The 22,622-nt window shown below is 41.6% G+C and overlaps 1 protein-coding gene across 1 annotated transcript in view; it reads left to right on the top strand.

Moving 5' to 3' along the window:
- glis1b (GLIS family zinc finger 1b) overlaps positions 1-22,622 on the top strand; it is a 79,815-nt gene that overhangs the window by 47,727 nt on the left and 9,466 nt on the right. The window contains exons 5-8 of the mRNA XM_080877293.1: positions 7,195-7,356; positions 11,385-11,495; positions 16,562-16,703; positions 20,562-20,736. Of these exons, the coding sequence (XP_080733419.1) occupies positions 7,195-7,356; positions 11,385-11,495; positions 16,562-16,703; positions 20,562-20,736 (590 nt within the window). The remainder of the gene's footprint in view (positions 1-7,194; positions 7,357-11,384; positions 11,496-16,561; positions 16,704-20,561; positions 20,737-22,622) is intronic.

The raw sequence follows: 22,622 nt of genomic DNA on the forward strand, positions 1-22,622 counted from the left end.
GACCTGTGAAATTACCTTGCAATCAAAAGTCATGGCCCAGAGGTTGAGCACGCAAAGAAAAAAAAACTCAATGCAACCACCGATTTTTCCTTTTTGCAACGAGGCTGCCGATCTATTTTTACTCTCGTGTCACTGAGGCACGAGCTGTTTGATATGTATGCAATCAATAATACTGCTTTAAAATGAACTGCAGATTTGGCTTGTTTTCATTCAGTCGAGTATAAAATATGTCCACGTGAAAATTATTTCTTAACACCCTGATCCTTTGCCCAGAAGGAAAATTAAATATGCCAGTGCAATTTAGCTGGAATTACGTTTGGTTTTTCCACTAACGCTTCATGATAGCGCAGTAAATATCCTTTTCCCTGTCAGCTCACTTCATCTCAATAAGAACGTGACCCTGGATTTTTTTTTCCGCCTCAACCTGATGAACCCGTAAAACCCAGGCTGCCAGGTTTAAGGGGAAATCACATCTTAGCTCCCTAATGTGAAGCAGGGCTGCAGAGCTGGTCGACATTTGAACGGAGGTCTCTGGATCACAGCAGGTTAAGTGCTTCCATGAAAGCTCACCGTGTTGTTGTGCACCCAGGCTTGCACCGTGCCAGGCCTCCACCGCGGGAGCAGGGGTTCAGACCCATCACTACACTTCCTCCTCAATCTTCAGCAAACAGCGTGCGAGAGAAACAAAACAGCTGGGCTGGCTCATTATGTGAGCCCCATTTAGTCATCATAGGAATGCTTCCTGTTGTGCCATCCACGTAGTTTTTAATCTGGCCCCAAAACTATTCAGGCATGAGTGCAAAATAGCTGTTAAGAACAATTTCTTTAGTCATTTACATGACTACTTCCTCCCACCAATTTATCGGCTGAGCTCTTGCTCTGTTTTCTTGTTCATTCGCATCTGGACAACACTCCCTCCCTCGCAGTCATGTGTGTGCGTGTGTGTACTGATATCTCACATTCATAAATCAAAAAAAATTAGGCAAAGTAGAAAAGATGCTTCAAAGCAGGCGGGTGTGAATTAATTTTTCATCTTATAAACAAAAAAAGCCGCTCGCTATTTTTGATTCTTTTTAATGCTCAATTCACAGCAGATGAAGCTGGCTGCTAAAAGGATCTCGGTTCACACTGGAAATGATATGTGTAAACTATGTAATGCGAATGTTTTAGCCAAGCTGTGTTTAATTTTGTATCTTGACGAAGCGCATGAGAAACCTGCCTCTCCTTAGCTGTCTCGTTGAATCATATGGATATAATTTCATCCATTTACGTTTTTCTGCTCTTTGCTGTGGTTGCCACAGGGCATTTGGAAGCCGGCAGATTAAATGCACATGTTTCTCTCATCCGCAGCCGGGGCACTCTGCTCCACAGCCTTCCCTCGGAACAGATCCTGAAGTGTTGGTGGTTTTCCTCGTTGGTCAGGGCAGAGAAAGACACCTTGTGATAAACCAACTCATTCCCTCAAACTCCCTTTTTCATACCTATAATGTTATACAACCTGCTTTTGAGCATTGGCACTTTATACCATGTTTTATTTGGCAGTGTTTTCATTTGCAACCAACACTTCTTACCCTCATCTTGCCTGCTAAGAAGCCTTAATGTATGCATTGGGTTAAAACTAATTATAGAAAAGAAGTCGTGACTGTTAGGCTCAGAGAATCTTTTAATGGGGAACCCCCAGAACATGAGAAATGGGGAATTTCATGCTAGTTAGCAATTAAACTCGTTAGTGAATGTGCTGATGTAGAGATATGTGATGTAGGAGGGATTTGTAGCAACTCCATTAAGGTGAGCAGAAAATCCTGGAGCTATTTTTGGGGGGAGGGGAAATGACTTCTGTCAGTGATGACCTTGGCTGCAAGGGCCACAGTCAGATATTATTTTTCAGGAGAAAGAAAAACCTCTGATTTGCTTCTGATTCTGTTCTGCACCGCTCCTCGAACACCATTCATCAAGGCTTTTAATCAGATTTCTGTTACACATGTCAGCAGCCATATTTCCCGCAGCACCCGTCCATAACGGCCAGTTTGTTCCCATCATCCGCAGCTCCGGCAGGTTGCTAATGAGCCGCTGCATGTGAGGAGAGCGGTACACTGCTGCCTTTTAGCTCTGAAACTGTTTGGCCTTTTACCTGCCAGTCAGGAGTCATTTCCCATGAAGGCCTCAGGCACGACGCACCGCCACTCTTCTGCATGCTGGGCCCATAATCTGTCTGTTGTGATCGGCGGCCTGTCCACCCTTTCAACCCGCTCTCGCCCCCTTCAGCCGTGTCAGGACCCCGCTGTCATGGCCAATGTTTACTGTGCTACTGAGCACCCCCCAAATCAATGGTGAGATGGTGTCAAATGGGGCTCAAATCCCACCACGCTGCCAGCGCCGCTCCCCTCGTGCGGTCATCTGCTGGTTTACCTTAGACAGAGGTTTTCAGAGAGGAAAACTAAACATGTTTAAAGCAATTAATGTGATTAGCTCCGCCTAAAGTGTTTGCATAGATAACATCAAAGGTAAAATCCACCCTGTGTTAGAAGCCTCAGCCACCAGAGCTCTCTGTTTATACCACTTCAGCCTGTGTGTTTGCTATGTGTGTTTTAGTCAGCTTCTCATGGATGATGCAGGACCCCACTGATGTACAATATATCTTCAGTTGGAAATGAAAACACACAGCATGACATATAAAATAGCCACGATGAGACCAAATATGTCCACGTGAACACTTTTAATCCCCTTGGACATTCAACACAAGCAGTATACATGTATTTCATTTAAACACCAAATGAAATGAAGCCGACAGGGATCATTTGGACCCGTAGATCGGCCACGCTTTAACGTCTTACTTTAGCACAACGTTTTCATGCAGGGTTTCTGGTACAAACTCATGCTTAGAGGTGACAGTGCCTGTTGGTTTCTCAGCAGGCAGGAAAACCTCATACTCTGGCTGTCTCCATGCAAACTGCAAGTGGTGATCCCGCAGTAATAATGTGCTTTACAAGATTAACACGGTTTCCCCAGCGGACCCCTAACTATAATTCAGCCTCAAATTTATATTGCAGAAAAAAAGGAGTGAAAGAGGGATTATTCCCTTATACATAAATAAACTTTTGGCACGTCAATAATAGCCATTTTTGTTTTCCGAACTCGAACGCCCGGCGCCGTGTTTCAGCAGTAAGCAGAGACCTTGTCTGTCGCGAGTGGTACGGCAGCGTGGATGTTCATTCGCACAGATTTTATTAACTTTTCCCACCGTTGCTGCCTCTCTTGTTTTCATCCAAAACATTTGCCTGGTATGACTCGAGAATAATGTTTTCCCGCGTTACAGCATTGTATGATGTGAACTCTTTAAGACATTTTTATAGCTAAATGCTGAACCCCAGACAGCATGTGTTTGTGTAGTGTTGAGGAATTGTGAATATTTTTCCTCATCTTTCATTTCAGTCTGGCAAGCAGACGTTTAGCTGTGATCGTACTGCAAATTTTCTGCATTTCTTTATGCTTACTTTGATAGCATCTCAGCTTTACAAGCTTATCTTTACCCAATCGAAGCTCAGCAGTCAGGGATAAATTATGAAGAACTTGAAGCAAGTTTATTTATATGCTGGAAATAAAAAATATTGAAGCCTTGATTTTAGCATTATGGCTGTTAGGGGAGAGCAATATAGCCTCAAAGTTGTAGGAAATTTGCAATACTGGTATGTATGAAAATAACAAGAAAAATGCTGAAAAATACTCTACTGGCTTGCAGGCAGCAGCATTTATTAGTGCAAAGGGCATTTTCTATCCTTCTTTTTTCCAATGAACTGCTGATGATAGACGACCTCATTCGAAGTGTGAATCTGTCAAGGTGCCAGCAGCAGCAATACAGTACAATAGTCGTGACACAGGATGAGTCAAAGGTAAACACGAACGTAGCCCAGGTGGTGTTTTTCCCTGGAAATTAAGTAAAAGTGCAGCATAACTGCTTAACACGCTAACAGTCACCACCTTGTTACGCTTCAGAAACCTGTACAATATTGTCACATAATAAAAAATGGAAACTGAAAAATTCCTGGGATGTTGTCTGGGGTCGAACATTTGATTCAGCTGCTTAAAGCCCTCTTTTAGCTCCATGTAATTGCATCAATAACCTTCCTGTCATATGGAGTGCAACCAGCGAGTCTCCTGCGAGACCTTTCTTGAGTCATTTGTTTACTTTTGGGTTGCACATCAGCAGCTGCTAGCATCTCCTCCTTTCCAGCCGTCACAGCCCGGCTGTACTCGACGGTGTGTTTTTGCTTCAAGTTTTGTTGTTTCCACCTTTGTCAGTAACAGTTTTCTTCCATATTTTATTACTGTGCTTTGTTGGAGATCTAGCCTCTTGTAGCCAAACAACTTCCATACTATTAAAGAAGCTCTCGTTTTAAGCACCATATCATCGCCATGACATGCTACCGTGCTGACAGAGATGTTTGGGCTTTTGTTGTTGTGTATTATCATTTTACGATTGTTTTACATCATTTTAATTTTTCCGTGCCAAAAGTGGCTGTATCAGCTAACTAGAGCACATTTGGCTGTGAGGTGCATCCATGGAGTGTAAAGTAGCCTCACCTTTATGGATCTGGCTGAAGTGCCGATAAGCTCATTCTGTGGCAACGGGTCCATCCATCCTGAATTCACAAGAGTCAGTACTCCGTCTTTAGAAAGGTCCGAATTGAATTAAACTTGCACACAATGATCGCCAAATGGGTCTTCACACAAACTGTGTTCAAGTCAAGCACATATGTGTTGTTTTATGGACGTTAACCTGTGAGTTGTGAATGGTACAAGAGCCGGATGAACTACTATGTCATGGATGTTCTAGTTTTAACTCACCAAATGAAAGCCAGTATCCTTCCTTCATATTTGTCAAAGAATTGAACAAACATATGAACTTGTTTACTTCTGCTGTAAAGTTGAATCTATGAACTTTGAGTCACATTTGAATCCAGCTGGAGGTGGCCTTACAAGGAAGCGCAGACGTTGACGGTTTATCAGCTGCATTTTTAAACCAGAGTTTGCAGCTTGACTGAATGAATTTGTTTATGGGCCCTTTGGCACGTGTTGACTTAACCTGAGGGCCTCAGTTTTATCCATTTACAGCACAATGAGACAAGTACAGATTATGCAGACCTTGGCTGGAAATGCTTCATTTCAAACTTCAATACATTTTAATTGCTGATTGTTGAAAACTGATGAGAAACTGTTTCTCAGGTATCATAGTGCCACCAATATCCAGCTACAGTTTGGTGAGAAAATACAATTTTAAGGCATTAATAGTCCCATCTTTCTTTCTTTTTTACCAACTTTCAGTATTTTTTAGTCAGTCTCATTTTTATTTTGCAAATTATGATGGAAATCAAATGGAAAAATGCAACTTGGTGAAAGGAAGCTTTTGTTCCATAGTCATCCACCCAAAGGTCTTACAAACTTTATGAGGAGCTATGCATTGAGTAGCCATAATTGGGCAGATTAGGACTCTCTTACTGAGCTGCTCAGTCACATGCATAAACCTGCAGATCAGCATGGTCACCCAAAACGGCTCTACCATGTCAGGCTTAGGTTTCGCCTATATTAAATGGAGCCTCAGTGAATAGAAGGTCCTGCCTGCACTGTGCGAGTGAATGAAGAAGACCAGGGATGAGTATTGAGTCTAGATGTAGCTGAAGGACCGTTAGAAAAATGGTGTCACTCTCTCCTTAGCTGTAACCTGACCTGTTGTCAGGAGGCTTCGCTAAAGGTCAGCGTACAATGGATACAGCAGAAAGGCCACAACACCCCTATAACAGCCTTGGAGCTGCAGTTTTATTTTGGTTGAGATCCATTCAGGCCGCTTCCAAAACTGGTTTTGAGTGGAAAAATTGTTTCCTGTATGAGACTTTGTATAAAATTTATGGTTTAAGAATTTTATAGTCATATTTTGACCAGAGTGGATGCTTTCCTGGCTCACTCTGAGTGTTTTAAATTTTATTTTCTTGACATGGTTTGAATGAAGCCCTCACTGGGTGACAGAAAAATGACTGTTCAGAAGAAGAGTCCTGACACAGCTTTTGCTTTTATACCGAGTGATAGTAAAGTGCATGAGGGTACGTACAAGTAAATAGAAAAAAGTACCAGTGAGCTGAACTTCCTTTTCTACTGTGCACCAGTAGACTTTGTGACTCTTTACACAACATCCACTGTAGGGGGGCTTTGATGGGGACTGCCCTTTCCACCAGCCTGCTGTGTTTTCTCCTTAAGAGAAGAAGCGGATATGCGAGAAGCTTCATGAATCATTCACATGTTAACAAATCTGTGGTGTTCATTGGCAGAGTGGTCGGGATCAAATGAGCCAAGCTGGGTCGGCTATGAGCTTGTTTACAGTCACTGTCACTTGTCAGTCTAATGAACTATACACAGCAGCACACTTATCTCATGCTATGCATTACAGCCCATTAACTGCTGCTGTACGGCACACTCCAGTTTCCCGGCAATTTAGATGGCAGCCTCGAGACAAGAGCACTGCCATGAATGCGGCTGTTTTTCAAGTGGATGTGCTTTTCAACAAAGGTCTTTGGATCTGCAACATAATAGCCATGGAAAAAAAATGCTCGCACTTACACCACCCACATTATTAAAGTGGACAGTTTCTGCTAATTCCCAGGTCCATCTTTTATTCTCTGCTTTACTAGAGTGGCTTTGCACGAGTGAGTTCAACATAATCTTTATTTCTCTGGTATTGAGTCTTAGTGCAAAACAAATTGTTTGCAAAGTTGCATTTAAGCCAACTTTCTTCTGATTGGCTGACCCTTGTAACCGAAAGGTTTGAAGCCTGAGCTTGTGAATCACAAGTTGCTATCCTCGTGTTTAATCTGAGCATCTCCCACCGTAACAGCGTAAAAGGTTTTCTTTAAGTATTTAATTTCTTTTCCATAACTAGTTAATATATCGTTTACAGTGAGCTCCATCTGTGTGAGTAATTATGAGACTGAAGGAAAGATTGGAACAACTTATCTCTGAGTCACATGCACACACATATACACAACCCACACGGTTCTAACGTTTGCCAGCTTTACACTGATTGATTTCAATTCTTTTGTGTGCATGCATGTGGGCTTTTTGCTTATTTTTCCTGTGTGGTCCTGTGCATACCTGCCAAAGTGTGGTTGCCTTTGTGCTCTAATCTCTGTCTCCCCTCCTCCACAGTTCGAGGGCTGTAACAAAGCGTTTTCTCGTCTGGAGAATCTGAAGATCCACCTGAGGAGCCACACAGGAGAGAAGCCGTACCTGTGCCAGCACCCTGGCTGCCAGAAAGCTTTCAGCAACTCCAGCGATCGGGCCAAGCATCAGCGCACTCACCTGGACACGGTCAGAATCCAAGCCTCTGCTCTCTCACCTCCCCCCTCCCAGCGTTTCACCAGAGTGTTTAATCTGAACTACTGATGTTTGCATATGTCGTCATTCACTTTCTTTGAAATCCATTTCGGGATTAGTTTGAGGAACTTATCTGGATACCGTGCTGCAATTGCATCACATCAGCCTCAATGTCAGGATGGATCAGGATGCTTTAAAAAAAGGACAAAAAAAAAAAGACTGTTTGGCAGGAGTGTGAAGGTGGGCAGAGGCGACTTCTGTTGCCCTCTACTTAGCGCCCACACTGATCTTTGAACTTTCAATAATACATCGCTGTATAGTTTCATTCATTTCATTTCATTTGGTAACTTCTGCCCACGTTCAGACATGTAAACACTTGACAGAGTAATCCAAACCACCTTTGTTTTAGTTCCTGCTGTAGTAGGCGTCTCCATGATCATACACAACCAAACACAGACTACGGCTGCCAACAATAAACGTGACTTTTTGAACGTCCCCTCGGTGTGTGCGTGAGTGTGCGTGAGTGTGCATATCGTGCGGTATCCCTGCTCTGATTTTACAACATTCAAATGCCTATTTCCACATCGTGACAGTGTTAGACTTTAACTTGCTGTCAGTCAGTGAGCCGTGTGGCATTCTCACCCACTTTCCTCTTGCAGTGACATGCCACAGATCATTAAACGATCAGTGTCATTTGGCCAAGTTGCAGCTTGTGCCATAACAGGCTTGGATTGGGACTGCAGGCTCAGACAGAGCTTTGTCTGTTTCTCTGACCCGTGGAGCGAGAAGGAAAGGTTGAGTCAGCCATTGCTGCCACTCGTCATGTCTCAGTAGCCCCACCAATTTACCACCCACTTTATCACCATCCGTATGCCAGCACAGCTAGGGAGTAAAGAAGTTGTTGGGCTCAAATTATATTCTTAAGTACGTTGGGTTTCCTCTGCAAGGGAGAGATTTTTTACTTTTTTCCCCTTTAAGTCAATAAATCGAATCCCAATAATTTTTTTCTGACATCTGAATCTACAGTCTGCGTTTGAAAGATTACTTAAATCTGATTTGAAACAACCAGCTCAATATGTGCCTCCCAGTAAAACGCTGGACTAGAGCACTTTTAATCGTACAGTGCCCAACACCATCGGGTGAGAGCGCGACTGTGATTAAGTACTCATTTACTTGAATTTTGTGTAATTTTTAATGTATTTCTATGTTCTACTTATGCTATATCCTATTTTAGATGCAAATATTCTGCTTTGCGCCATTACAGATCAATCTACCCTACCACCATTCCCTACCAAGCATACACAATTATGCACCACTGCTTTTCATGCACGTTGATGGTTTTCTGCACCATTTTTATTTCTGATTACATTTCTGAGTTCAAGGTGTGTAAGTGTGCGTATTATTGAGTAGTTATTTGAAGGAGTATTTCAAATTTGTATATAATGGACTTAAGTCCCTTTTATAAAGGGGGCAGCTGTGGCTTACATGGTAGAGCCTACAATGCTAAAGCTCAGTGGGTCAATTTTTGTTCCTCTAGTCTGTATTTTTATCGGTTTAGCCGATGGTGCGATATGGCAGCCTCGCTTCTGTCAGTCTGCCCCAGGGCAGCTGTGGCTGCAACTGTAGCTGCCTCCACCAGTGTGTGAATGAATAGTGGAATTGTAAAGCGCTATATAAATGCAATCCATCATTATTATTATTATTATTATTATTATTTTGGAGTAAGAACCAAGAGTTGCCTCCAAAGCATCAAAAGTACTGCATGAATGTGTCTGACTGACTGAATAAGACTTATAAGCTATGAGTGCTTGATTTGATTGTCAGTACCAGTCCATTTATTAAAATTTAATTGTTTAGAAATAAATAGGAAAACTAAATTCAGGTGTTGTGCCAAAAAGTGATCGTCGGGCAGAAAGTGATCCCCGTGAGCACGCAGCTGCTTAAAGCTGCAGCGCCCAGATGACTTACAGCTACTTCTGTGCAACTGATACAAGACGCGGTAAACTGAACACCGCTTCAACCGTCTGTTTGTTGGAAAATAGTAACGGACCACATTTTCTTGTTAGTAACGGTAACGGCGTTGTAACGATAGGAATAGTAATTAGTTAGATTACTCGTTACTGAAAAAAGTAACGCCGTTACTCCCATGACTGAACACTGGTAATGCTGAGCGGTTAGAAAAAGAGTAGCAGTGGTCAGGCAGTGTCACCCTTGATTTTCTTCCCAGAGAAAGTAATTTTAGCAGTATTTTTGCAACCAGAATGTTTCCCCCTGTTTTCACTGAACTGGCCGTGCACCAATACTTTTCTATATGTAACAGTAAATTATCAAGTAGTAAGAGTAGAAATGTTAATGCAGACGTTGTGTTATTCTGTCAGTGTGGGATTTTCTTCCACTGCACACTCTTTCCACAGTAGTCCAAACGATACAGCTAATCTGGGACCCCGATGCTCATGGCCTCACATTAACACCCCACGATGGCTTTCACTGTGCTGCCCAGTCGGCTGCGCTGCCAGAAACACTGAGGAGGAAAATCATTTTAAAGCTTAATTATATTTATCCTACACAGAAGTTTTACTTCACTCTTTTATTTTTCTTTTAAAGTCGGCGCTCTGCGCTGTATCGAGTCGGTTTCTTGGCAAAACAAACAGAGATGAGTGGCATTATAAGCACTTTGGGATGACAACAGGTTACTTAGAGAAAACGTTAAAGTGCAGAGATAATAAAGTCTGTAAAACTTATGTTACTGAATGTAAAAAGTAAAAAAATCTCTATCACCATCCTTCATTTTAATTAGAAAAATGTGAAATGAAAGTGGTGTACTCCATCACGGTGTATGCAGTGTGCATAATCACATAAATGCTTAATTATTAAGAATACTCCTCAACATGGTTGAATAAGATCATTTATACACTCACTAGCTACTTTATTAGGTACGCCTTCTAATACAGGGTTGGACTACCTAATTCTTCATGGCATAAAACTCGAGTACTGGAAACATAATTCAGAGATTTTGGTCCATGAATATTGTTATATACAGGATAGCAATAATTAGATAGGCTGTGTCATTTATACATGTGCCCAGAAAACATCCCCACACTTTTACAGCAGCACCAACCAGCTTGAACTGTTGATAAAGGCATGAAGGATTCATGCTTTCAGGTTGCTCACATCAATCCTGACCCTACCTTCAAAATGTTGCAGTGAGGTCGTAGTTTCCTGTTCTCGTTCTTGCTGATGGGCACCTTGTGTGGTCTTCTGCAGCTTCAGCCAATCTTATTCAGGGTTTTATGTGATCTGCATTCATAGATGTTCTTCTTTAGTTACTGTTACCTTCTTGCATCAAAAAGGCATTTCTGTGTCTTATTGAATGTTTTCTGTTTTCAGGCCGTTCTATGTAAACCGTAGAGATGGTTGTGCAGGAAAATGTCCGTAGATCAGCAGTTTCTGAAATACTCAGTTTGAACTTCAGCAGGTTGTCTTGAACACGTCTATATGTTGCTGCCGTGTGATTGGCTGATTAGACATTTACATTAACGAGCGGTACCTAATGAAGTGGCCAGTGAGTGTATTTCTTGCGCTGATATATTATAGTGTTTGTCTTTAAGTCTTTATACATTATTAATCATGCAGTATCGGTGCTGTCAGTAGCAAGAGAGATGGGTTTCATTGCTGAGTGAATGCAACTGCAAGTGAAATACGATGCTTTAAACCCTGAAAAACTAATAACCAAAGAGATGTTGTGGTATTCAAATTTTTGTCAACTGATTGTCTTTTCTTTTCATCCTTTGTCTGGTCTTCCTTTTACCTCACATTATGTGTCTTTCTCAGCCAAAAGGTAGGACTTTATCTTTGCCTTTACTTACATAAGTTTCATATTTACTGCATGTTAATTTTTCTCCTTTCCTTTACAATTTTCTTTTTTAGCTGCTTATATTATTCTGTCTCTCTGTTATTAGAAAAGCTACATTTATACATTCTGCTCTGATAACTGAACAGAAATATTTCCTCCCTCCTCCCAGAAACCGTATGCATGTCAGATCTCCGGTTGTACCAAGCGCTACACGGATCCCAGCTCCCTACGCAAACACGTCAAGATCCACTCAGCCAAAGAGCAACAGGTGCGTAGGAAGGTAAGACACTCTCTGCTAGAGTGAGAAACAGGACAAAACACCTGTGTGTAGTCAGAGGTTTAAAAAGAAACATCATAGAGGAACCAAAAGTATGTCAGCTGTTACCGCTGACATTTGTTGTTTTCTTCATTTTTAAGTAGCAAATTAAAGCCAGTGGACACTTAAAAACTGCTGCGTCATGGTTCATTTATTCTTAAATAAATTGTTTATAAAATCGAAACTATTGAAAGTAGAAGGTTTAGTGAAACTACGGACATTATTAATTATGTTTAAGGCTAAAAATAATATATTACCTGTGTTTGGGAGGTGAGGACAGCTGAAGGAAATATCATTTTAAGCATCAGCTCGCTGGGACCACGGTTACGGGTATACGACTGTGGAACTCTCTTCAGGACCGGATGCTGCAGAACCTCCGTTCAGACTTCTTCCATCAGGAAGGAGGTTCTGCAGCATCCGGTCCCGTACCAGCAGACTGAGAGACAGCTTTTTCCTCCAGGCCATCAGACTGCTGAACACTTCATAGACACCTCACCTCCACTACTAGAACTTCAACATTATGCACTACATACTGTCCATTAATGCCACTGTTTTGCACAATATCCAACTACCAACCTCTGTATATTTAATATATTTTATTTTATTGCTTACTCTATTTAATTTGTAAAATATGTGCACACACACACACACACACGTAGAAAAACATATTTAGTATACACATCCAGTAATGCATATACTATTATATATTGTACATATATTTATTAGTCTCAGATTTAATCATTCTTATATTTTGCTTGTTTTACATTATTGTATTTTTGCACAACTCTGCTGCTTGTGAAGCTCGCACACAAGAATTTCACTCGCATGTGCTGTACCAGTGTACCTGCACATGTGATGTGACAATAAAAGTGATTTGATTTCATTTGATTTCATTATAATCTTAAGAGTTTTACATTGTTTTAAAAAGTGTTACATGTTTAAAACGATAAATCAATATGAAGAATACGCAATAAATTCGAGCTAACTCCTTATTTTATTTATTTATTTTCTCCTTGTTATTATGTGCTGAGGTATTTGCTGTTTGGTCTGATAAATGCTCACGTGTTCATTGGTTAATGGTGCCCACTAGTTGAAATGTAGATGGGGGGGCAGGGTTTAATAAGAATATTTTCTTCTTCCTTCTCCTTTTCACTCATGGTTGCCGTGTTATATCAAGGGAAAGCCTGGTTTGTGTGTATGAAAGGATAAAACTGTTGAAACTGTTGAACCAAGTGTGAAATAAATAAAAAATGAAATGAAATTTTGCAGCTCAAGCTGATCTTTTTCTGCAGCTAGTTTCCTGCATGACCTTATTCGGGTCATTCGGGTAGAGCTGCAACTTTAACAAGATTTGTTCTTTCTTAGGTCACATTATCTGCAGATCCATCAAGTTGCTCTAACTGAGGGGTTTTGAAGCATTTAGCTGTGTAGTGGAGTATCTTTAGAATCATTTCCCCAACAATAGATCAGGTTTGACCACATTTCATCATGCTTGTGGTCAAAAGCCCATTCTTTCCCTAACTGAAAGTGGGTAAATAAGAGAGAGAAAGGGCCCATTGTTGTGTAAAGGGCTGGATAGTGGCAGGCTGGATGATGTGTTTCTTTGCTTAGTGTCGTAAAGGGAAACACATGTGTGCTTGTAGCATTGTTAATAAGCTGTAGTGCAGAATACCCCAGTGGCCAGATGTTATGGACAAATGTCAAACAAACGCTCTTACTCCACTCTTGGATTTGGCCCAAAGCAGGAAAAAAAAAACTTTAAGAGTGTCGCTGTGGAGAAAGCAGAGCCCCAATTACTTGCAATGAATGCTTTGCAGGGCTGTCTTAAGAATCCCCACAAGGACACATTTACTGATTTACGGCATCTAAATGTGAAATCAAAACATGGAAAATGCCAGCTGTAAAGCTGTTAGGTTTAGCTTTTTTGGGGGAGGAGTTAAATCACTTGTGATTTGACTTTTCAGCAAAGCCAGAATCTTAAAAGATACAAGCCATAGATAAAATAATCTGTTCACTTACTGCTCTGAATGAACTCTGAGGGAATAATCTGAGAGTCGAGTAGATGGGATGATACTGCTGCTGAACAAGGTTTCCACCCACAAACTGACCACAATATCAGAACTCAGACAGATGGACAAACAGACTGAGAGGGTTGCAGTGATGTTGGAAAATAAAAGAAAATCTTGGATGACTTTGTCCTTGCCTGCAAATCGAGTACCGACACTTGACTTCAGTCGTTCAGAGGGTCCACAGCAACACTGCCAGGGTTTTATGCCTCTTGGCATCATGAAGTTATCACTCATTATTATTATTATTATTATTATTATTATTATACACTCAACTGAAAAATATGTATTAGTCAGCATAGTTATTATCTCAGCACGATTACAAAAACACAAACTTGATATACATTTAATGATGAAAGAAACTCGCATATTGGATTCAAATGTTTAAGAGTTGCACCAGCTGCTCTTTGGTTTAAACTAAGCCTGCTTATAATAGATGTTGGCCAAGTATAAACATAAAATACAAATTTTTCATTTAAAAAGTGTTGCTCTGCACAAACTGTAGAGATTAGTTTTACTATTACAAGTTTCACTGTTAAGTAGCTGAATCAACTAGCAGTGCCGTCGATTCAGCAGATTTTCAAACACAACCATCTCTACAGAGAACGCTCTAAAAAGAGAGAATGTCCACTGAACCGCAGTTCTCTGTTGATGCAAGAGGTCAAATGACAATAACTAGACTGCTTTGAGCTGATAGGAAGGCAAGAGTGACTCAAATAACCACTCATTACAACACAGTTGATGGTCGACAGCAGCAGAAGACCACGTGAGGTACTGCTCCTGTCAGAGAAAAACTTCAGGTTACAAATTGTGCAGGCTCACCAAAGTTGGCCAACAAGAGATTAGAAAAACGTTGCCTAGTCTGATGAGTGTCCCTTTCTGCATTCAGATAAAACATTCAGAATTTGGCATTGCTCCTTCCTGCCTTGTACCAGCCATTCAGGCTGATGGTGTTTTAATGATGTGGGGGGGTGTTTTCTTGTCACACTTTAGTACCAAGTGACCAAAATTCAGTCACCACAGCCTGAGTATCGTTTCTGATCATTCCCATCACAGAGTGTGCCCATCTCCTGGTGGCTGCAGGATAGCACGCCATGTCACAAAGCTCAGATCATCACTGTGCTCGCTCGGTCCCCAGATCTTTGGTGAAGTGTTTTCAGTTTTCAGTTTTATTTGTCATATGCAAGTTAGCACAGGGTCAACATCGCAATGAAATGTATTTGACGAGCAGCAGACAATCACTCAGCAGAATGGTACAGTAGAAAAAAATGTAATAAAATAAAATAATAAAAAATAAATAGAAAAATAGTAAGAGCAAAATATTAATAAGGTGTAGTAAAAGAAAAAAGAGATTTTCAGTTAACTGACTAAATATATGTATATGTGTAGATATATAAATATATGTACACACAGATATTGCACAGGAATGAGCAGCAGTACAAACTAAACAGTACAACAGTTTTTGTTTTTTGTGGCAGTTGTTACAGTATTGCACTTTTTCTAAATATAAATATCAATACAGTGGAGTGACCAGTGCAGATTATACAGTGTGGGAGATTCACGTCATGGATGTGGAACTGACAAAATCTGCAGCTGCAAATCTGCAACATCAAAATACACCAAAAAGTCATTTTTAAAAAAAGCATCCCTTTTATTCTGCAAAGCAGGTCTGAGCCTGTGCTGTTAGCCTGTGTGGTCATTATGTTTAATAAGAATAATTAGAAGGTCAGTGGTTCTAACCTCTGCTCTTCCCCAAACCAAAGATCCTAAACCCCCCATGTGTGTGTGTGTGTCGGTGGGGGCTTTTGCCTTTATTGGACAGTGACAGTGGAGATGGACACAAAAGAGCGAGAGGGGGGGGGAAGACACACAGCAAAGGGCTGCGGGTTGGACTCGAACCCCGGCCGCTGCTTTCTGGCCTTACAGCATGTGGTTGCCTGCTCAACCAAAACCCCAGGTTGACCCTGAGGAAGTTATTGGTGTGTTTGTGCAATACATAAAATGTTGTATGTGCAGAAAAAGCGTTTCTCCTGTTGTGTAAAGTGTTTTGGCCCATATAATCCGAAAAGCACTATGTAAATATCAGTTTAGTTTATGAAGCTCCTGCAGCAGTGGATTCTTCACCAGGACCGTTGCCATCACTCTCCTTTAACTTGTCAGTAAATGTTGTGTTGAATAGAGGATGAGGTTAACAGTAACTGGTTGTCATTGATCCTTGTCTCTGTAACGGTGTATAAGCAGATGCCAGTAGGATCGTAGGTCGATTCCACTGTTCTCTAGTCAGTGTCTTATTTCTCGGTGGCCATATTTGCTTTATACACTGGAGTCTGAAGTCTGTTTTTGTGCCTACATCAGATAGTCAGCTATACTATCCTATTCTCTCTTTTTACATCTTGGCAGAAGTCCTGTGTGTACCTCAGCAGCTATAATGTTTTATTACATAGAAATCCAGTAATGTATACAACAGAGTTCAGCTATTCCACCGATCCATAAGGCAGATGTCTCATTTTGTCAACTGACACAGGTTTCATTTGGTTTGAATTTTATCTTTGTGCCGTGTGATCTCGCTGAAATGTGTCTTCAGTTGCCCCCATTAAAGTTGGCAGGGAAAGAAACAGGAGCAATCTCACATTGGCTCTGAGTTCATACCAATTATGTCTAAGGCCAACGCATGACTCAAAAAAGAACATATGATCTTTCCCCCGGTTCCCCCTGACTGACAATTCTATTCTCATTTGCTGATTTACTGTTTCAGATCAACATTACAATCACATTATTGCAAAAAGATGAAGCGAACGCTCTCACACACACGAGGTCCAAGCCACGAACAGGCCAAACTGAAGTCGTCTTGTTCTTCGATTGAGTAATCTTGCAGACCAGATGGAGTTCTCTCCATTTAAATGGCTCATCATCATTTCTTGTAAGCATTTGAAGTTTATTCTTATCGTTGCTTGTTTTTCTCAGCTTCGGCCCTGCCCTCACCTGGAGCAGGATGTCCTGAGCGACTGTCTGTCCATGCAGCACCTCCAGAGCTCCACCTCTACGCAGCACCTCTACAATGGCAAAGATGGCCATTCTCCTGCATTGGGCCAAGACATGTTCACAGGTACACACCTGTCATCTGTCATTCTCAGATCTTCCTCTAATAATTGATCTCTTAATTAATCGGTTTCTTTACCAATAAAACATCTCAACTTTCCACTTATTTTTCTCATAAAACGAACAAAAATTGAAGTTCGGTAAGAAAACATGTGGCATAAATACAAAATATAATGTGTCACCAGTAGTAGCAACATCATTCATGGTTAAACAATTTCAAATATGAGTGAAATCGACTGGCCACATCTCAAAACATCGAAGCCCAGGGAGTATTTGTTCCAAAGCAGAAGAGCACGCCAGCAAGTGAGGTCCAGACCGCCAGAAATCCCAACACCTGGCAAAGCAATCACCGAGTCATTGGTGGTAATCAGCAGCCATGTCAACATTCCTGCAGATGTATTGTGGTAATTCTGCACTCTCAGGCAGTGAAAATCATACTTGGTGGTGCCTTTGGTCAAAAGATAAACAATCCACACCACATAATTGAACTTTAATTGCTCGTGCAGATTTTATATCAACATTTTAGCCGTTAGTCCATACTTGAGTTTATAAGGGAAGTGTTACAGCCTTGTGCTTTTGTTTGTTTGGTTTGGATTTCATAACCATGTCATGTTAACCTGTCTCCCTGTCATGCAAAGACTGCAAAAACCATTAGCAGCCACTAGAACTGGAAAAGTTTATTCATCACATGTGGCCTTTAAGCTTCTTTTAAACTTCCATTTTTCTAACTGATGAGTTTGACCGTCACTAAAAGTCAGCGCCACACTGAATTGGGAACAAGAGAGAGATAAATGGATTATAACCATCCTAAAGACGAGAGAGATTCCCTGCAGCTTCCTCCCTTTATGGACACATCTGTCCTTGTTTTCTGCCTCTACCACAGCCAGGCTCCCCACTGTTGTCTGTTATTGTTGCTGGATCTCGGCGCACCGTTGATGACCATGAAAGCTCAACTTCTTGGCTCTTTACCTCTGCTCCCCTCTCTTTCTGAGAGATGTTGCTTTCTGTCTTGGTTTAAATCGTTTAAAGCCCCAGAGGAGCTAAAGCAGTCAAGGACGCCGTGTTATTCGAGGTCAGAAAAGGTTAGACTTCAGGATCTCTATTTACACGACTTTCTCTTTGTTCTAGAGCCAATAGGATGCATGTAAGTAGTGGGCCAAAGTGGGCAGCCATCCCATCATTAACACTTGTGGAGCAGAAAATGAGTCATGCTTCCAGTCAGAGCTAAACTTGTTTTCCTGTTCACTGCTTATAAGTCTGTTCCTATTCACATGTCTGCAGCAAGAGTTACGAGAACCCCCCCTCTCTGTTTTATAGAGCATAATTAGAGTGTTCCCTGATTAACCAGAGGAAGGACTCATCATAGTTGAGTACAGAGGTTTATGTGCTCCTGCTGCTATCCTCTCAGTTTCTTCTCACAGAGATTTCTTCCTGAACTCAACAAGAAGCTTTTCAAATCCGCTCGACAGCGTCTTTGGTACATAATCCCACTCTAACTCTTAAAGAGCAACATCAGATCCTTTTTGTCTTCCTCCACAAGGAACTGGTGATGAAATTGAGGCAATCACAGCCATTATTTGTCGACTGTTTTGCCGGTGTGCTACCAGATGTTGGGGCTAAAGGGGAAAACATTTAAGGTCTGTGATTGATGATTTCGGGGTAATGAATCAAGCTTGTAACCATTTCAGAGCGCTGTCAGATCAGGCCTCGGCATGCTTCCACTTGAGAACAGCTGGCCTGAAAACTGCAAAAACCAGGAGCACCCATCTTTCCTCTTCCTTTCATCTCCTCCCGTCTTCTGCTCTCGTTGCCAGTTAACTGCCCCAGACAGTCAATGTGCTTCTCGCTGTTTGGATGCTGGGAAAGAAATCAGCTGCTAAACTTAGCAGAAGATGCAAAGAGGAAAAAAAGGAAAGATCAAGTTGACTCTTGCTTAACAAGACTGTCCAGAGTGGGGCAGGCAGTTCTCGTCCCTGTGGATGATGATTTTTGATTAAATTAAACTGGTAGAAACATGACTTTGAGATACTGTCCATCTGGTGTAGATTTTAGTGGTGGTTTTTTCTTTTTAGGCCTGGCACGTCCTCCGCTTCTTCAGTTTGTTCAAGTTCTGTGAGCACACACTGAACACCATGTCAACAAATGCCAAGTTTTATAGCTGTGTGAGAATCACCTCGTTGGTGAAAAAAATACTATTTTGTGTAAGTCAGACTGTTAATTTTTTGGCCTTTTTTTAACTAAAGAAATTAGAATAAAATATGTGTTTTTGTGACAGGCTCATTTTTTAAGTTGTTTGACGTCTTCCTCTGAAAACGGTTGGGTTCAATGACTTGACTGAAAATGAGTCAAAAATCCCACGGACTAATCTCAAATCCCGTGGTGATAGAGCCTTCTCTGTGGCAGGTCCCAGACTTTGGAATAGTCTCCCCTTAAATATTAGATCTGCACAAACACTTGAGCAATTTAAATCATTACTAAAGACACATTTCTATGCCCTGGCTTTTAACACACTATGACCCAAGTATTTTGGTCTTATTTGAATTAGTTTAGTTATTGTTTTAATACTTTTATTGTCCTATTATTGTTTTTTATTGTTATTATTGTATTACAGTGTTGCTTTTTAATACCATTTTTATATTGTTAAGCACTTTGTGCAGCATCGGCTGTTTGAAATGTGCTATATAAATAAATTTGACCTTGACCTTGAAAAAGCACCAATGTCCAAAGAACGACTTTTACAGACCTTCAGAAATCCTGGAGAACTGTTGCTCAAGACATCTTTAACCCTTTATTGACCAAGATTTATGCAGGTCTGAGGGATACATGTATGGTAATGTGAATGTGGCTGATTTTTTTCCTGTCTGTGTTCGAACAGTGCCTTGTGATACCGTAGTACACCAAACATAAAGTTTGTCTTCTCTTCTTTCTGAAACAAGGTGGATTTTGTCTCCAGCACAAACAGCAGTGGAGTTGGGATCATTTAAAAAGTGCTTGTAAAATGGGCCTGCCGGTGGACCCGTGTTAAATGAAGCGTTAGAAAATTACGAGAGCGCCAGTGGAACCAAAATATACAGAAATGAGGGAAGGCTCAAGACTTGTGCACAGTCGTGTGGATCTCCAAAGTCTAACTAGCCACATGTTAACAGCAGTAAGACAGTAACAGTTCCACTCGTTTGTTTTATCCTTTTAAAATGAACACCCCTGGGATTCATTTTTGGACAAAACAGCCCGTTTTTTGTTGTCAAATTGGGCTTTGGAAGCATCTTCGCTGAAGATAATAATAGTAAAAACAGTTGTGACAGTTATTATTTGCAGTTCCTAGTTTGCAAAGAAGAAAAGGAGTCCGTATTTAATAACAGTTTGCAGCTTGAAACAGTAGAAAAGGTTGGCAACATGCAACCAGTAAAAGAAGATAATAATGCCCCCACAGACCGGTGCATCAACAACATGTAACTGTAATATCATTTGGAAAAACTGAAATGATCAAAAAGTAAAAGACATATTGGAACAGTCAGCAGATTATCACATGCTCTTCTGCAGATTTCCTTATATCATATATTTGTAGCTTTAAAGGACCTACTGTTCAAAGTCACTGAACACATGTAACATTTTAGTTTATTATTGTGTAATACGAAAAAGGACAAACAAGGCGAGGCCCTGTGGCAGCACAAACAATGTACCCTAAATTACACACAGCGCAAACACAGAACTTTTTGTTTTACAAAGCACACTGATTGGATGAAAGTTGTCAAAACAAAATCCTGTTGCCATGAAATGGCTTTTAATTTGCTCGAGGGAGAGATGAAGCACGGGGGCCTTGAGTTTATTTGGCACGTTTACCGAATTAGCTTTGTTTGTCTTTCAGGCCTGTACACTGGCTCCAGTACCCCCCATCACAGCGCCCCAGTGGAGCTGCTCACCCCCACCCCCAACTCTGGCTCCACCGCTGACCTGCCGACCCGACAGCACCGACTGGATCGAGACCTCGGCAGCCCTCACCACCTGTCCCCGCTGGCTGCCATGGACGGCACGAGAGACGGGTGAGTAACAAGCCCTCGATTTGTATTTAGACGCTGAGGTATGTCACTCCGAAGGTCTGGGTCGCTGGGAAACTAGAGATGTGTCATGAAGGGTGGGAAATGTAAACATGAATCTGATTAATGAATGAATAATCCTGCAAACAGTCATGGACGGCTTTGTCACAATTCTGTCATATAATTGAAGTCATATCACATCATGTTTTGAAAAGGTCAAAGGACACCGAGTGTTTGTTTTACTGCATACAAACAACGTGTACGACAAAGTTCAGTGAAAGTGCAAGCGCTGTTCTTCTCTTAAGACGTTCCCTGATATTATGATTACACTTTACTGCCTCCATTATTTTTCACCTATTTATCATCCCGAGTCCCGGCCGAACCCTCTTAGCTCATGTTAGGTTAAGCCTCATGGTCCTGCTGACAAACCCATCTTGGCTTTCTTACTGGAAACAAAATCAACTTCTCAGCTCCTTTGACGTCCCTCGTGGGAAGACGGGCAGTGCTGGTCACCACGCGGTCAATGTGACACATCACCAGCTCTGTTTCGAGCGGTCACGGTTCACACTTTGGTGAGAGTATCAAAGCCGTGTGATAGCATCGTCCTCTTGTGTTTATGTTCTGTGAGCTCTTTCACCATCGAGCGGTTCTCTTTAAAAACCTCGAGATTACATTTTATAGACTTTGATGTACTGCTGTTGTTCAGCTATGCAACAAATGCAAGCAACACAATGACGTTTAAACCAGTGATGCATCTTTCAGGTAATTGTGAAAATAAGCACATCTGGAGATACTTTTAAGAAGCAATAAAACTGAATACGGTTTAGTAAGAATACCAGTGTTGCTACATCTTTAGTCAAGACAAATGTGCTTCCACTGAACCAATCCATGATCCCGGGAATTCATTAATTAACTGTATCTTTGCAGAGCTCCCGCTTAAAGTCGACGCAAACATTTCAAAAGACGACGCACGAAACCCGCAGCTCCTCCAGGTGCGACTGCCTTGCTCAGCAACAGCTCGAGCAGCTCTTCTCGTGCATCTCTGAGTGTGTGCATGTGTGTGATTTGCAGGATGTTTCCTATTAGTGCTGATGATTTCCCCAGAGAGCCTGCAGAGCAGAGTTACAGAACCCGGGTGTCGTCAGGAGGCACAGTGTGTGCTGTGCTAAAGCAATGTGTCTAAAAACCAGGGAGGTAGGGAAGGAAAACAGTCCTGTACAGTTTAATAACATTGAGAAAGAGTGGATGGAATCAAGCATCATAAACTGTGTTACAAAAGTGATTGTGTTACATAAACATGCTTTCTTTTAACTCCGTGCTCCCCTCTTTGGGTGTATATACAACACCCGCATATTACAGAATGATCTTTGATGGCTTCCTTACTTTAAAGAGCTGCACATACATTTGTACTTATGTGTGTGTGTGTGTGTCTCCTTGTGTGGGGGCGAGTTTACATATCCAGGAAATACACGTGATTGGTTATGATTGGGGTGTGAGGTACAGCAGACCGCTCGCCATCCAGCACAAACAGAGCAGCCGAGCAGAGCGGTGAAACCGCCTGGATGTAAACGTCCGAGCGGCGCTCAAGAGACGTCGGGATGGCCGGGAAGCATCTGGAAGCTGGTGTGTTGTTTCAAGCCTTGAAAGCAGAAGGAGAAGCCTGTCAAAATTACCTCGCGGTTCCTGTGGCTCTTTTCTCAGCAGCACGCACAATTAGCAGTGCGAGCACAGGCATGGAAAGTGAAAAGGACTTTGTGAGGGGATACTCGGCTGCACAGGCAGGGCGACATATTGGAAGTGAGAGTCGGACTGCGTCTGCTCCTGTCCGTACTTGATGAGGAACATGCCGGTGCAGCTTGGTGATAGTGCCCCATGTGGTCCAATGACGTAGC

Source organism: Rhamphochromis sp. 'chilingali' (genome assembly GCF_963969265.1).
Source record: "Rhamphochromis sp. 'chilingali' genome assembly, chromosome: 3".
In the NCBI taxonomy this organism is placed as follows: Eukaryota; Metazoa; Chordata; class Actinopteri; order Cichliformes; family Cichlidae; genus Rhamphochromis; species Rhamphochromis sp. 'chilingali'.